Consider the following 16,832-nt stretch of genomic DNA (forward strand, 5'->3'; position numbering starts at 1 on the left):
AAGCCTGACTGTATACTATTCATCTAGTTTAAATCTGAAACAATATTCAAGATATTTCATAGGTTTACAAAAAAGTTGAATTCTGCATCATAATGTATAAATGTAAAAATGTGCAAACTTGACTCTTGATGATAGCATCATCATCATAGCAATAACATCACCCTATAATGTCACCAAATACAGACGACAGGCAGTTGTAGGAGCTAGTGTGGAATCATGTTTATGTGAAATGATAAAACAACAAATCATTCTTTACATGCGTACCAAATCAAAACTCCTAAAAAAAACATTTGGAAAAAATATCTTGATGATTAGAACTGTAATCAGAGGCCCTGGATATGAAAAATGAACAAGTGCACAAACCGTTTCCAAACATTTTAACACAACAGTGGAGAACAGGAACATGAGGAATGTAAGAATTGTGTACTGCACAGTGGGAGACTGAAGCCAGCAGCTTTGCTCACAGCTAAACACCACCAACAAAGATCTGCTCGGCATGTTATGCTCACACTTCAGGTCGAGTGTTTGTCCAGCAGATTCGATGTCCCACACGTCCCAGTGGCTCCGTACATGCATTTTCCTTTGTTCTTTCAAGTTTTGAGGACGCCTCTGTGAGAGAGGCTGCAGTGGGGTATGGAAAGAAAACTGTTTCGCTATGATTGAAGCTTAACAACTGTCCTTTGCCTACTCTTTCTTCTTCTTCTTCTTCTTTTTGCGCTCCGGGGAGCTGTTCCAGTAGTAGAGAACCTGCAGTGCGATGATGCCGTTACAGGCGGAGGAGATGACATAGGTGAGAGCCATCAGTGAGTCTCCAGTTTCCTGCAAGAACACAACATGTTCAAAACAAGATACTCATGTCGACTCAAGAAAGTTATTGTATATTTAGTTAGCTTGCCTGGGGCAAGTAAAATGACACATCAGGCTTGTAAATCTAGCAACTCACTTGCCTTATAGGGCAAGTGGGTTGCTGGATTAAGTAAAAAACTTATTTTGATTTGGGCTGTTGATGGAAGTAGCTCAGGAGTGAGCCATCTCATGTCCTTCTCATCCTGTTAAGAACTGCGGATTTGCAGTGAGAAGAAAACGGCAACAGATAGACAAAGTTTCTAAGTTGAAGCACAAGCGAATATTTCATTTACCCTGGTAATAGGAGTTTAGCTGCATGGCATTAGATAACCTGCAAAAAACTAAATTGCAGTTTGCTGCAAGTTTGAGTGAAAGGAAGATAAAACTTAAATAAAAGTAATAAAGAACGAGAGCCAGCAGCAGGCGTGTGAGGTTCATATCTCTGCAGATACAATGCTAAGGCACCTTTTGCATAATGCCCATGATGCATTGCAGAGAGTTTGACTTTACTATTTTATATTCCAAAGCACAGAGATTTTGTTGGTGTTTTTAATGTACAATTGTTACTTTCTGTTAGTGTTTGTGATGTGTTTGTTCACTAAATGGTGGTTTATGTTGGTAACTGTCATGTTTGTGTTAGTTTACAGATGTTTTAGTTGACATCATGAGTGTGGGGTCTGGGACATTTCACTCCAGCTGGGGTTGTGCTGCAGATGTACAACCTGTTGCTCCCAGCACATGGAAAACATTTTAGGAAATAGAGGTAATGCTTCATTTTGACTTAAACTTCAGAGAGAAGGATAGTGTGGCAGGATATGTGGACCAAAAATACTTGCATATGCACAAGCTTATTTAGCATGGGAATCGATAGCTGAATCAAAACTACAATTCCTAAATGATGTCAATGGAATCATAATTTCTGAACTGGTTCTTAAGTGGAACCACTTGTTGATGCCTGTCCCTAACCATATATAACGTGCAGCAGAGTGTAACATACTTAACTTGTTCTATATTATTACTCTTAACTTGTTCTGTACTTTACTATTCCTATTTTATTCATAATTATAGTATTGTTATTTGTATATAGTATTATCATTTGTACATAATTCTTACATTTAACCTTTTAACCTGTGAAGTCTCTTTAAACTTTTCTCTCAAACTCCAGTGTACTTTGTACATTTGGTGATTTTGTATAACATGAGTTACTTCCACTAGTTACTTTATTATTTGACAAATAAATGAAGCAGTTTGTGAAGTAAGTAAAGTAAGTAAAAACTGCATTAGGGCAAGCAGATTTCAGACCTTTGATCTTTGTACTGTAATTAAAAAGATATTCATGTTGAACTCTGGATTCATCTGTAAGGGTGGGGCAGTTAAGTGAATAAGTATTCACTCTACCCATGGTTTGAATCAGAGTGAGGCTGAGGGGACCTCAGCTCTCCTGAAAGCCTCCTCTGAGACATTTAGGGGAGCTCTAAATCATTGTCCACTTTTAAGTTCTATTTTATTTTCTGTACATTAAGAGTCCTGAAATATATAAAAAATGTGGTGTTCTCTTATTACAGTCCAATTGCCAAACATTTGTCTCTGTAAAAACAAACTTTTACTCAAGAACTTTCTCACGTTTAGTGTACATTCACAAATATTAGATGATGATGTTGATACCTGATACAAGGCTATATAAGAGTCCTAAAGAGTGCAAAACATTTCTTTATTTATCTGTAGTTAAAAAGCACAAGTTTGCTAAACAATGTTTAACAAATGTTCAGCTTTATTGGTTTCACCGTGTGATGTGTGATTCTTGAATATGAGGAGCAGAAAAACATTTCCTGTGTCCCACTGCTGCTTTTATGATTGGGTTTATTCTATTTACTTTATTTCATTTTTTACCTAATTGGGTCCATTCTTTGGATTTGAAACAGTAGTCTTGTGTTGTTGTTATTTAGCATCTATGAAATGTTACTGACAGCATTAACCGTCTGTAGTAGTAACACTAGAATGTGTTTTGAGTATTCCTGCAATTACCAGCACTGCTGCACACTTCCATGTGCACGCAGGCATGTAGAGGCAGTGCACACTGGAAAACAGGGCTCCCTGAAAGCCTCTATGTAATTCAAACCCTGACTATACCAGTTTAGACTGAACTAATCTGGTAAATGATGTTTGTAGCTACTCCTTTCATGGTTGATGTACAACAGTCAGAGACACAACATGACATGACATGTGAGCTGGGTGCAGCAGATGAGGGGGAAAAAGAAAAAACAGATGTCACGTCTTTTGTGCGAGTTTTGTTGATCCAGAAGTTTTGTCTTCAGTCAGAAGAAAACCGAGCTGCATGTCAATAGTGCTGTGGGTTCTGTTATCTCATCTGTGGGATGTACATGTGCTATTAAAATAAAAATGAATGCCTTTCTTACTTTGATTTTCCATCCTAATAAATAAATGTCTAGATGATAAATCTTAAATAATTTTACTATGTGTCACAGTGTTTATTGTTCAGTACAAAACAACTCAAGAGCTCCACAGTGAAGATGGAGTTGTGTATATCTTCTCTGCTCTGAGGTATAAGGTTCACACTACTACCATATTCTGGTGAGTGTGGGAGAATGAGGGGTGATAGTAACAAAAATTAATAATAATAATAATAATAATGGAAGTGATGAAAATGCATGTTGGAAAATAGAGGAGGAAAATGGATGTAAAGAGAAAAAACTGAATGATTTGATTCAGTAAATTAGGTTAAAACAGTCGTGATGTGACTGTAAACAAGAGTCATGTTTTAACATTTTCACCATCTTGAATTCATTATTTATCTTTCAAAACAAAAAATGACCTTTTATCATTTAAGGAAAGCAGCCTCAGGTGTGAGAAGCACAAAATAACTGTAAATGGAAGTGATAAAAAAATGTATGTCAATTAAAAAAATAGAGTGATGAACTTAATTGATTTGAAAAGGCAGGTCAGGATGGCAAGGTGAGAGGTAAAAAGTCAACCAGTTAGTTGTCAGGCGTGGTTAGACATAATTTACTTCTTTATTTTTCAGTTTACAGGCATTTTCACCACCTCCACAGTTCATATTTTTTTACCTCCACCCCTCATGTGGGAGGGTCCCTTTATTTGCATTTGTAGCACATGAAAGGTAGAGATTCATAATTTCTAAAATGCAATCATTCAGTCATATTACACACACACACAGACACACACTTACCTGTAGTGAGGTGAAGATCCTGGCGAGGGATCCAGCAAACAGCAAGAAGACAGAGATGGCAGACAGCTGGCCAGTGTGTCCATTACGGAAGTTAGCGGCTGCTTGGATCAGCTGAGACAGACACACACACCGTCAGTCTCTCCTGCGCTCACAGTGTGTGTGTGTGTGTGTGTGTGTGTGTGATTTTTTTTTTTTTTAATGTTCATGAATCTGCAACATGGAAAATCCTTCTGCATTAGTTCGTGTTCTGGTCTGTGTACTGTAACCATGGAAACAGACATCAATCACAGGATTACTGTGAACACTGATGGAAACTTCTGAATGAAATCAGAATACTGAGCTACATGGAGCATCTTTTCTACATGATAATAAGCAGATGAACTGTGTGTGTGTGTGTGTGTGTGTGAGTGTGAGTGTGAGTGTGTGTGTGTGTGTGTGTGTGTGTGTGTATTCTGATGTGATTTGATTTTGAAACAGACAAACACTTAACAAGTCATTGGAGAACAACATTAGGCTTGGGCGAGATAAAGGTATTATAGCATAACATCCTTTTTATTTCCAAGTATCATTGTTGTACGCTTTTAAGTGACATTCTCCTGTTGTAAAAATGTGCAGCCTATACACCAAATGGAAAAAAAGTCTAAAATGCACATCATATGTCCATGATTTGGCTTTTACTCTAAATTTTGCCAGTGGAAAGTCTTAATTCTCCGTCGGCTAGCTAAAAAAATCTGAGGAAAAAAAAAAGTCTTGATGCAAATAGCTGCGTCTCCAGACAGATTTTGACTTTTTAAAGTAAAGGTTGCTGATCCCTGTATTAAACTGATGGAGACATGAGGTACTGTAGTGCGCAGCACACACAGTTTTAATAATAATACCATTATAATACCATATAACCGTGTAAATGTGTGTAAGGTATGAAAATATAAATACACCACCCAAGCTTACACAACATCATAAAATACATTTTAATTAGGGATGGGCACGATTGATCGATGATCGATAATTGATCATTAAGAATTTTGTCGATCACGTAATTTTTTTTCGATTTTTCGACAGTGTTAAACAGAGTTCATGTAGTGTGCGTCGAGAAAGCAATGTAATGAATTTCACTATGTGGCGGTAGTAAAATATCCCACCAGCGGGGGGCGATATAGCTTAAGGACAGCAGAGAAAACCGCCTGCGAGCTGACTTCTGCCCTGCCGCCGTATCTGAAGGTAGTAAACATGAAGCGTGCACGGCGAACAAACAAGTAGGTTAAGTAAGCTATAGCCCAGGACAGTTACCACCGTAGCCTTCATGTAAACCTATAGGCCTATAATGTGTTATTGTTATGTGGGATCTCCCTCTCTCAGTCGTGCCTTTTGGCAAAAAAAAAAAAAAAAAAAAAAAGTCAGCTGCGAGTCTACTTTGTTCTTTGATTAAACGACTTTTAGTTAATAATATGATGTTTTATTTTTGTGTTTAAAAGAGGCGAAATGTAGCCTATTAATTTTGTTTTAGAGAATATCCTACTGGCTCTTATTTTGTTAAGATCCCGAGTCCCGACGCCTCCGCGTAGGTCTATTTCTATTGTTTAACAGTTGCACATTTAAATTGTAAATCGCGCAAGACGTGGATTAAAGTTCTCCTTAAATTATTATTATTTATTATGATTTTTTTCTGCCTAAAAGAGGCAGAATTGTATTTTGTTTGAGAAAATAGTACTGTGCTGGCTTTTATTTTGTGAAGAGTTTCAGCCCGATGCCTCGCGGTGTTTTGTTTAACAGTTGCACATTTAAACTGTAGCCTAAATTGTACAAGAGGATTGTTGGATTAAAGGTTCTTCTTGAAATAAATACTTAATTGAGAAAAATTAGACTGCCTGTGGTATTTTTAATCATTTTTTCTATCAGACATTTCTTAATGATTAAATCGATAATTGATCGTTAATTCTCATGATTATCGATCAAAAAGTTTGTCGAAAATGCCCATCCCTAATTTTAATTCAGACTTTTTACTGCCATCAACAATAATATGTAAAGTTTTTGCACTATACTGTAATATAGATTTGTTAGGTTTGTGTTGTTTGACCTACCCTGCCAATGATGATGGCTGGCATGTTAGAGGCCTGCATGAAAGTCACCACAGAGAGAGGAGTGACAGGGGACAGCAGGAGGACCAGCAGGCCAAAATACAGCACCAGGAACAGCAGACCTGGGAGAGAAGACACAGACACTGGTGCTGATCTGACTGACAATATCAGACCAATAAAAGAATTTCTTTCAGATTGAATCCAGGCTGAAGCTTTTCTGGATTTGTTCTCACGATTTAAAAACATGGGCACATGGGCTGTATTATAGCCAGTTTACACCAGAGATGTTCCAATACTGCTGTGAGAGCAAGTGAAAATGAGTGAGAATAAAACGGGATAAATAAAACCTTAAAACCATCTTATGTTCTAAGTCTTCCGAGTAACATTACCAAAAAAGGCTTGAGATTCCAAAACTTTTAATAAAATCTGCTGTACCTAGGGGGTATTTCACAAAGAATCTTTTTGGAGCTCGAACTCAAGAAAGCACAAAATTAAATGATGTATATTTTTAAATATGTAGAACTAGGGCTGAGCAATATACCGATATTATAACGTATCATGATATGAGATTCCTACAATACTGCCATGATATCAAGGTATTTGGTCAAAATTTTTTTGATATTTACTCATTTTAATCACCTCAGCTGTGTCCAGCCCTTGGAATACACAACATGATCAATAATTATCAATATCGATAGATATAGACTTATTGTGCTAAGTTTTTCAGTTATATGTGACAAAATAAAAAATAAAAATACAAAAAAAAAACAATAAAACATGTAGGACTGCTGTGACTGGTGGAACTGCAGGAAGCTATCATGTTTGGTCAAATTTGTGAAAAAGTTGTGCTGAAATTACAAAATTGCAAGATTGTGCAGAATTCACAGCCAAGTTCACTTTAACACGATGGACCTTAACTTAAGCGAGGACTTGTCCTGTCTTTGTCTTAATGACTTATTACATTTCACACTTTCTCTGACTTGTATCCACATTTGGGAACATTTCAGTTATGTTGGTCTGCCATGTTCATTCATTGAGTTTTGTACATCTCCAGGTTTTTATTTCCTTTAACATGCCTGTAGTGTCAAAACGAGCCTAAAGAGACTGAGAGAGATTGTAAATCGAAGGATTTGTTGCAGCAGAGTTTATGAATTTTGGCACAAAATCCAAAATGGAAGCAATTGTCAGAAACCATTTCTGACACACTCTTGTTCCTTCATTTTTTATTTAAGGAAAGGCATAAACTAAAATTTGTGTACAGTTTTCTGGTTACAGCTTCAATATACTTTCCATTTTCTAGTTTACTTTTCAAACTGTTTTGTCATCTGGGATGGTGGTTGCCAACGTTTTTGCTTGATGATGATTGAATAATTAATCATGAACATCCCCAGTTAACACATTGAGATTATCAATAATAATTATCAGTAATGTGGATATAATAACTGAGTGGGTAAAAACAAATAATGAAACAGCAAAACAGTCAGTTCTGAGTTGTCACTGTAATACAGCTTTAAAAAAGCAGAAAAAGCCCACACTTATTCCACATCACAATATAACCATATGCATAACCAATATAACCATATCCAAAATCTAAGACGACACATAGTTTCAGATCACAATACGAAATAATACTGATACGTCACCCAGCCCGACACATAGTATTGATATTTTGGTCCACACCTATCGCCACTAACCGATGAGATATTGATTGATCAGTGTTGGTCTGCTGATCAGCAGTGATTCCTGAGTGTGCAGTCTCACCTCTGCTGGTTCTTCCTCCGTAGTGCTGAATGAGGAAGCCAATGGTGACTGTCTGCAGCATGAGGAACAGAGCCTCACCCCAGGCACTGAGGGAACATTCAGCATGTTACTCAGGATATGACACAAACATGTGGAGAACTGCATCTAGTTGGACAGCGATTACTACAGTAGAACTGCAGAACCAGAGTGATTCAGAAGTTGATTTGAATATGACTCAACCTGAAAGGGAACTTGTTGGCGATGCTGTAGGCCATTGTTCCTGTGATGGCCAGCAGCTCGAGCAGCACAGACTTGAAGCTCAGCCCCTCAGCACTCTTTGCTCCTATCAGCTTTAAGATCTGAGGCAGTTTGACTGTGGACGAGAGGGTGGAGACTTCATGTAAACATTCAGCAGTTCACACCTTTTGTACCTGCATACCTGTACCTTTGTATCTACATATATGTTGCCTAATATGAATCTTTGTGAAACCTTTTTGTTAAAATAGAAGACTATGCAGATTTTTTTTCTTTGTTTTATAGGCAGCATTATATAGCTATTTGATCCTTAAGTCAACTTTAACATACAGTGTATTTTTTGTTCCATTTGTGTTTTTTAAATTTATAGTTATTTATAATTATTAAAAATGTAAGTGAGCGTTTCAGTGAGCAGAGGTCATGAAGGTGTCTCTCTTTTAACCTGACTACATCACCATGGTAACTGATGCTCCACACATGGATGGGAGCAGGTTTCAGATTTTTCTTAAACTTATTTTTCTTATTTTTCCTGATGATATTCCAAACTGTGGGAAGATGTTATACATATATACAAAGTTGCTGAGCTGTACGTTCATAAACTCATTGAATGAAACCAGCAATTAGCAGCAACTAAATGCATTGTGATGTCATGGAAACCTCATAATAAGAGCTGTTGTTAACCTATAAAATATCCTGCCTCCATTATGTATCTTTGTCTGATATGCAAAAATTAATTGCAAAAATATGTTTATATTCTATATACTGTACACACTGTTACATTCTGTATAAAGAATATCAGCTGATACATTGAAATCAGATTTTTTTTCTACTTCCTAATATTGGAATTGTTCCCCAAAATCCAGTATTGGTTGGGCCCTAAAACAAACTTTTTTTTGGCAGTGCACCCATCCATTTTCTAAACAAACCTTTCTACAAATTTTCATAAACTAATTAATAATAAATGAGAAAAATTGATTAAAATCTATATGAATTTTATTTTAATTCTAAAATCTGACAATTGTCTAAATGCAGGCAGTTGTAAAGAGAAGAGGTGGGGAGGTGTTTTACCCAGCACTGATCCCAGGATGATGCCAATCCCCAGGCATTTGCTCAGTACAATCTTCAGACATGGCACTGTGACAAAATACAGAAAAGCACGGATTAACTGGCTGTCATAGATCACATCAAACTATGTATATTACACACACAAATCAGTCAGAGAACCGAAAGCAAGACAGGATCAGAAAATAAACTCTTGAGTCTGCACATGGACATTCGTTTTTCAGTCCAAAGTATCTGTGTGGTATTTCAGTCAACACACGGGATGTGCTTTTCACAGCACTGCAGTTAACACTGACCCTTGGCTGTTGACTCACAGTGAGAAACATTTAAATTTTGGTTTGTGTTGTGCAGCTTAAAATGGGCTTTGGCAAGATTATATTCATTAACTGTATTCCTTTAGTTATGCAAAAATAAATGGATAAAGGCCAAAAGTGTGACAAAACAGCATTATCATGAAGAACTGTAGAGCTGCATTTGCATTTCTCCAAATGTAAGAAAACATTTCTATTATGATTCATATTGCAACATCTGTTAAAATAATCACTACAGGATTTTTTTTTCTACATTGTTCAGCCCAAACATGACTTTTATTCATTCAGCTGAGATGAGAAATGAGTTACCGTCTTTAGGCCAGCCACCCACCGGCAGCTTACACTATGAAAACACACAGGCTGTAGTATTTCTGCAAATCTGTATTTTCATTGTAGCAGAAACCTTGATGCCTTCAAAATTACATCATCATTATTTGCTTGGATTTTAGAGAGTGTGGGACTGTGTGTACTTAAGTTTACACTTTAAGTTGGCATACTGTAAGGGAGTGGTTCCCACATTACCCCCGTCAGAAGCCAAAAAAAGTTTGCACCCCCCCCCCCCCCCCCCCCCCCCGCCACATCACTATTATCAATCATTCACAGTAATCAAGGCAGCAACTGATTTAAAATATTGTAGCGAAATAAAGCTCAGCAAGCTTGTATTTCTTTATTTTCTTTACCTAAATCATTAGAATTCAACTCTGTTTCGCTCTATGTTTCTCCCCTGGTCATCCACATCACTGAGAACCACTGCTGGAAGGTGTGCTGCAGTTTATGTTTGGTAAATTATTTCTTCTTCTTTGTTTGTTTGTTTAAGCTGCTCCTTATTTTTTCTTTATTTTGAATGCAGAGGTCACTGCACTGTATGATGAAACCTGTTATCTGCATTCTAGCACATTTGTGAACACCTGAATCGTTGTTTTATTATTATGTCACACCAAAAACGTATAATGCACCACAATACTGTAAATCCAGGCACATTTTCATCCATTATTGGGCAGGAAAACATCAAACCAATCAGGGGTCACTGGATGTAGGCAGGAAATATTCCCCTCAGGTCTCCTTAAGTTAACACTGCTCGGTGTGTTTGATCTGTGGAAACGTGGCTCGGAAACCATCATTTCCCCCAGAAGTTAACTGAACCTGACAGTCAACATGATCCATGCAGACATTAAAAGTTTATAAATATTAGGCAATAAAGAGAGAGACTGCTGTCAAATGAGGTGCCAGTGTTTGTCTGTAGGCAACTGACACATTTTAAATGAGCACTGAGCATTTTGAATCTGTCGTTCATACTATAAGACCCAGACAAACCAAACTGTCTCCTCGTTTTAAACCTAAAGTGGACTTAAAATAAATGGAAGTAGTTAGTTCTCAGCAAATCGTTCCACATCGAACAGAACATGTTCTGAACTTCCGGTTTGAACTCGAATCACATTCTCACCGTCCAGGAAGTTGAAGTTGAGGAAGAACTCGTCGTAACATGATTCGGGCATAAAATATGTCAACAAAAGTCCTTTAAAAGGATCCATAAAGGACGAGCTCTCTGTTTTCTCCGCCATTGTGGAGATTAGTGTGACGTTGCCGTCCAGTGTGTAACAGATAAAGAGTCCCACCAGTTCACATGACAATACAAAGGTTCCGCTGCTTCAACGCCACCACTACTGCTGCTGTCATTCTTCTTCTTCTTATTATTATTATTATTATTATTTATTTATTTATTTATTTTAAATAAAATTTACATTTAAAAAGCAACATCATGCTATTTGAATTTGCATTTCTGAAAACATTTTGGAAAAATCAGTCAGTACGTCTGAAGTGTGTTTTCTCAAAAGTCTTTCTTCATCAAAGGTGATGTTACGACACTTCCCTCTTTTCTAGTTTCATTGCCATGAAACAGGAAGCTGTTGTAACTTGACTGTACATTGTCCAATGCCAATGAGATCTGACTGTCTTCTACGGTCCAGGCCTGAAGACATCTACTGATTCACAGTGCCACCTACTGGCTATAGGAGGTGAACTGAAGCCTAATTTGGCATTACATCACAAACATGATTAAGTATACATCAAACTGACATTGTGTGGTCTATACTTGATATACAGTTGAGGACAAAATTATAAGCTCCTCTATGGAATTAGAAGTTGTTCTCAAAATTTCCCCAAGTGCTTTTTTAACAGAGCAAGGAATTTTCAACATAACATTTCTAAACATACTAGTTTTCTTTAGAAAGCGTAAAATATTACTATTTGCACACAACAACAGAATTATTACAAAGTTATCGTTTCCAAGTGTCAAGAACTGGAGTGAGACGTATCATCAGTTCAAAGAGTGCCACACAGTACAGAACAAGCCTGGCAGAGTTTTTTTTATGACCTGGTAGTTTTTGGTTTTTGTGAAATAATTTTATTTCTGTGTGCAAAGTAAAATAATATAAGCATCCAAAATAAATCAATGATGTTTGGAAAAGTTGTTTTAAAATAATTGTTGCTCTGTTTAACAGCATTTGGGAAATATTTAAAGAAGAATACAGTTTTCATAGGGGGGCTTATAATTTCGTCCTCATCTTACCATAGTTATTATTGTTGTTGTTGTTGTTGTTGTTTTTCTGTCATAAATCATCAATGTGAAATCTTTGCTGCTACTATTCAGTGTAATCTAATCTGCCTTTATTAGGCAACATGCATTTTGCATTTGTACTACAACTACAGTTATCCATTTTCACCCACAGATCTGTCCATATATTCACATATCTGAAAGGTGTATATAGTGTTTATAGTCTTGAGTGTACAGCTTTGACAAATTTTGCACTTTATATTTCCTATTTCTTAAGTGTTTTGTATATGTATTTTCTTATAATTTATCTCATATATTTAAAAAGTATTCTATTGTCACTCAAGCCTTTTTTCCACCTGTTCTTGTTGAGCTGCTGTAACATGAATTTCCTCAGTGTAGGATCAATAAAGTTGATCTTATCTTATCTTATCTTATCTTATCTTATCTTATCTTATCTTATCTTATTATTAATTTTTTCATTCCTAGGGCCATATGGCTGGTGTACAACAATATATTTGGTTGAAGTGTGTAATGTAAAACACTCACCCCGCACCTCTGTCTAATAGAGACTCCAAATTCTCTGTAATGGGTTCTACAGTATATAGTTTCAGTCCAACCAGATTTCTGTGTTTTGCACTGATTCTTATAGCACTTTCACCACCATGGTCATGGCTAAATGTACATCTTGTACTGCTACCACCTATTTTGCATAATTTATCTCTCAGCCTCACTGCACACTTATCTTATGTATATAAATGTTATCATCATTTTACATTTTTTATATTTTTGTACAGTGTTCTGGTATACTACTTGTATTTTTATACTTGATGTAGCGTATCCTTGTATGTTACTGTTGTATATCTTTACATTTTTAGTACAGTTTATTCTTGTGTATATTTTCAGATATTCTATGGCTATTTATATTGATATGTATAGAGCATGCCAAGGATTTCTTATACTGTGTACCCAAATATTTTCATTTTGATAAACATCTGGGCTTTATTTTTTTTTTTTATCTGTTTTTCTCTTTTGGTGTTTACATGTATACATACTGTCTTTGTGCTGTTTGAGGATATCTCTCTCAAAATACAGGACTTGCAAAAGGAAGTAAAACAAGCAATGCCAGTGCATTCTGGCACCACTGGCCATTCATTCAAACAGTCCTTTATAGCAAGTCACTATTTTTAACATCCTTTATTACAGTGAAAGAAAAATAACCTATTGTACACATTCAATTATGAATTCATTACCCCTAAATATAGTGCAAGCTCTGCAACCAGACTGACCAGCTGGATGGTCAATGAGAGACACTCTGTGAAGCATTATTTTACTGAGGGTTTTTGATCAGTAAAAATGGTAATATGGCCTCAAAACAGTCAACACAACATTTTCATGCTTGTGTTAATGACCACCAGATAGAGGCTGATCCAAAGACTGCAAATCCAGATTCTGCAGCCCTGATTTTGTGGTATCTGGATCAGAATGATTCTATCTGACAATTATTTGAAAAACCAAGACAAAACCAACATTCTCAGTTTGATCTCAGGTAGCAAAAAAGGGGATTACAAAATCTGGATAATTCTGATCCAGATTAAAGGCTCTGAAATACTGGCCCCTGTTGACCTGTTTATTAGGGTGAACCCCACCTCTCAGACTGGGCTCCAGCCTCCCATGACCCAAATAATGCCTTTGATTGGATGTTGTGTATGGAATAAGGGTATGTATTAAAATAAAATGCATTTTTGTCGAAGCAGTCTTTGAAAATGTGTGGAAGTGTGTCCTGGTGGCGTAGGGTGTTTCTGTAAATCAGTCTGGATAAAAATATATTTGATAACATTAATTTTATTCAAATGAACAAAGTGCAGACATTAGCATGTGCAGTTATTAACAAAATATACAATGATGAATGATAGAAAATAAAATCATCCAAGTCCTGTTCTCTTTAAACCACTCATTAATTAGATCCATATTCTTATTCTATGATTAACATCTCATAGTCACTCATGTAATTACAGAACACTTTTTGTTTCCAAAGAATCTTAAAGGAGGGTGTGATCGAAGAAAACATATCTTCATCAGCAGTGACATACAGTTTGTTTCTAAGTTGGGTTGGTTAGGTGATCTCTAAGGCAATGGACACAAACTTGGCAACTTACTGTGGACCAGCAAAGGACATCGTATGAGGGAGCTATCATGTAGGAAGCTAGTCCAAAATCCATCCATCCATTTTCTGTAACCGCTTATTCCGGAAGGGTCGCGGGCTGCTGGAGCCTATCCCAGCTGACATTGGTCGAGAGGGTCCAGGGTCACCCTGGACAAGTTTCCAGTTCATCGCAGGGCTGACACAGACAGACAACCACTCACACTCACATTCACACCTACGGGCAATTTAGAGTCACCAATTAACCTAGCATGCATGTCTTTGGACTGTGGGAGGAAGCCGGAGAACCCAGAGAGAACCCACGCAGACATGAGGAGAACATACAAACTGTTCACAGAAAGGCCCTGCCCCAACCAGCTGGGGGATCGAACTCAGGACCTTATTGCTGTGAGGCAGCAGTGCTAACCACTGCACCACCATGCTGCCCCACTAGTCCAAAATGAATACTGTAAAATTTGGATTCAAGGATTTTGTTGTCAGTAACTATGGTAAGAACAGAACGTGAAAATAAAAGTTGTGCTGATCATCGGATCATAAGAATTTCATATGTCTTGACTTGTGACTGGCTTGATTCTCATGCGTGCCTCACTGCCACCTCTGATCAGAAGTGACTAATTTATCTGCAGGAATGATTTTAAGGAGTTTGTCTTTGCCCATGCAGACTAACAGAGGGATCAGACTGTGTTTGAAGGTGTCAGAAAAGGTATAAATGTGAACCCTTTGATCAACATCATGAAAAGACACCTGACCCTCCCCCACATCCACATACACCCCAATCAGTTGGGGCACAGCTGCCCTCTGTGCGGTACAGGCCCACAAACTGAGGCCCTTCCACAGGGCCCAGCAGCTGCCCCTGGGTGACCTTTGTTTCCTGTTAGTAAACTCTGACACCACACCTGTTAGGGAACACCTCCACCTCCCAGTAGTGTCTGCCCAGTTCACAGGGCCGTTCAGCGAAGTGTTGGCTGCTGTTTGAGAGAGCAGTTGAGGACCTTGCTGCCTCCTGGACCTGTAGACCATCTGAAGACACTTTCAGCCAAGGATAGCTAGTGCTGACATCCAATCGGACTGACACTGGGATTCAAGTACAGCAATATTGTTAATACTACTTGTAGGAGCCAAATATGTTGGTGAAATATTCCAAGGTTTCACTTGTAGTTCACTGTTTTGAACATGGGGTGTCGCTGTACTTTTGTAATGCTCAGGTGTAAAGGTAGCAGGGTTACTGTCATTGTCAGGTGTTTGACCGCTATGGCACAAAAATGTTTGTCACACCGTATGCTGAATGTTTGGTCTTTTTTTGAAACAACAATGGACATCGTTCATATTTGCATGAAGAAAATAAATTGTTTTTTGCTGCAATTAAGAACAACCCGTGGTTTCATTCAAGGAACGGCACAGCGTATGGTTATAAACAAAGAGTCGAGCGCATCAGCCAGATTACTTCGGGGTCTGAGACCGTGTCAGTGGCTAAGTAATAGGCTAGCTTCTTCAATTTGTCAAAAACCCAGCACCAGTTGGATTTTTGTTTGTAAGCTTCGTACAAGGCGACGAGGAGAACTGCTGGGAGCTGCATGGATTGTTGCTGTGGTTTGTAGGACGTCATAACAGAGCATAAACCTATGGGGTGCCATTTAGAAAATGTGCTCATGCTGAAAATAACAGCAACATTTTGTCACATTTAGCTTCAAATCATGTTTTAAAAAGTGGTGTGAATTTTTGAATTTTTGACTTTTGAAAATTTATTAAATAATTAAATCTAAATTCATTCATTCATTTTCTGTAACCGCTTATTCCGTAAGGGTCTCAGGCTGCTGGAGCCTATCCCAGCTGACATTGGGCGAGAGGCGGGGTTCACCCTGGACAAGTCGCAAGTTCAGTGCAGGGCTAATTAAATCTAAATCTAAATGTTAAATCTAAAACTAAAAGTTAAATGTAAATCTAAATCTAAATGTTAAATGTAAATGTTTAATCTAAAAGTTAAATCTAAATCTAAAAGTTAAATCTAAATCTAAATATTAAATCTAAATGTTAAATCTAAATCTAAATGTTAAATGTAAATGTTTAATTTAAATGTTAAATCTAAATCTAAAAGTTAAATGTAAATGTTTAATTTAATGTTAAATCTAAATCTAAAAGTTAAATCAAAATCTAAATGTTCCACCTAAATGTTAAATCTAAATCTAAATGTTAAATCTAAATGTTTAATCTAAATGTTAAATCTAAATCTAAAAGTTAAATCTAAATGTTAAATCTAAATGTTTTGGGTGAAACTAAATATTTAACTAATATGCAAATTCAAGATGCTGGCAACCGGAAGTACCAAAATAAAAGCTTGAGGAGGTCAAAGTCTGTTTATATTGTCAAATAACGAATAAACAACAATCTTTTCTGGAGAAATTGACTCTTGGACATAGATTACAGTGATAACAACTACCCAAAATAACAAACCCGTTTGGAGAAACTATATTTTGTGAGTACATTGAGTTTTTAGTGTCACTTTTTTGCGGGACTTATAATCTGTAGCCACTACAGTCAGTCACAAGGGGGCGCACTTTGACTGATCTACCCCCGCCTGCCTCCACCCGGTGCAGTCTGCTGTTGGTCATCCATGCCCTGC

At 37.1% G+C, this 16,832-nt stretch overlaps 1 protein-coding gene and 1 pseudogene across 1 annotated transcript; both read right to left on the reverse strand.

The window, feature by feature from the left end:
• Window positions 1-204: 204 nt before the first annotated feature.
• On the reverse strand, window positions 205-11,167 carry mpdu1b (mannose-P-dolichol utilization defect 1b). Its single transcript, XM_084712599.1, has 7 exons — window positions 10,942-11,167; window positions 9,193-9,258; window positions 8,110-8,242; window positions 7,891-7,976; window positions 6,133-6,251; window positions 4,055-4,165; window positions 205-819 (listed from the first exon to the last, which is right to left on the reverse strand). Exons 1-7 carry the CDS (start codon window positions 11,057-11,059, stop codon window positions 685-687), a joined length of 768 nt encoding a protein of 255 aa, XP_084568725.1. The 5' UTR covers window positions 11,060-11,167; the 3' UTR covers window positions 205-684.
• A 3,630-nt stretch (window positions 11,168-14,797) lies between these two features.
• Window positions 14,798-16,821, reverse strand: LOC146306338 (zinc finger protein RFP-like; annotated as a pseudogene).
• Between the last annotated feature and the right edge of the window lie 11 nt (window positions 16,822-16,832).

The sequence above is a fragment of the Lutjanus erythropterus genome, chromosome 23, assembly GCF_056507025.1.
Source record: "Lutjanus erythropterus isolate fLutEry1 chromosome 23, fLutEry1.hap2, whole genome shotgun sequence".
NCBI classification, from domain to species: domain Eukaryota; kingdom Metazoa; phylum Chordata; class Actinopteri; order Lutjaniformes; family Lutjanidae; genus Lutjanus; species Lutjanus erythropterus.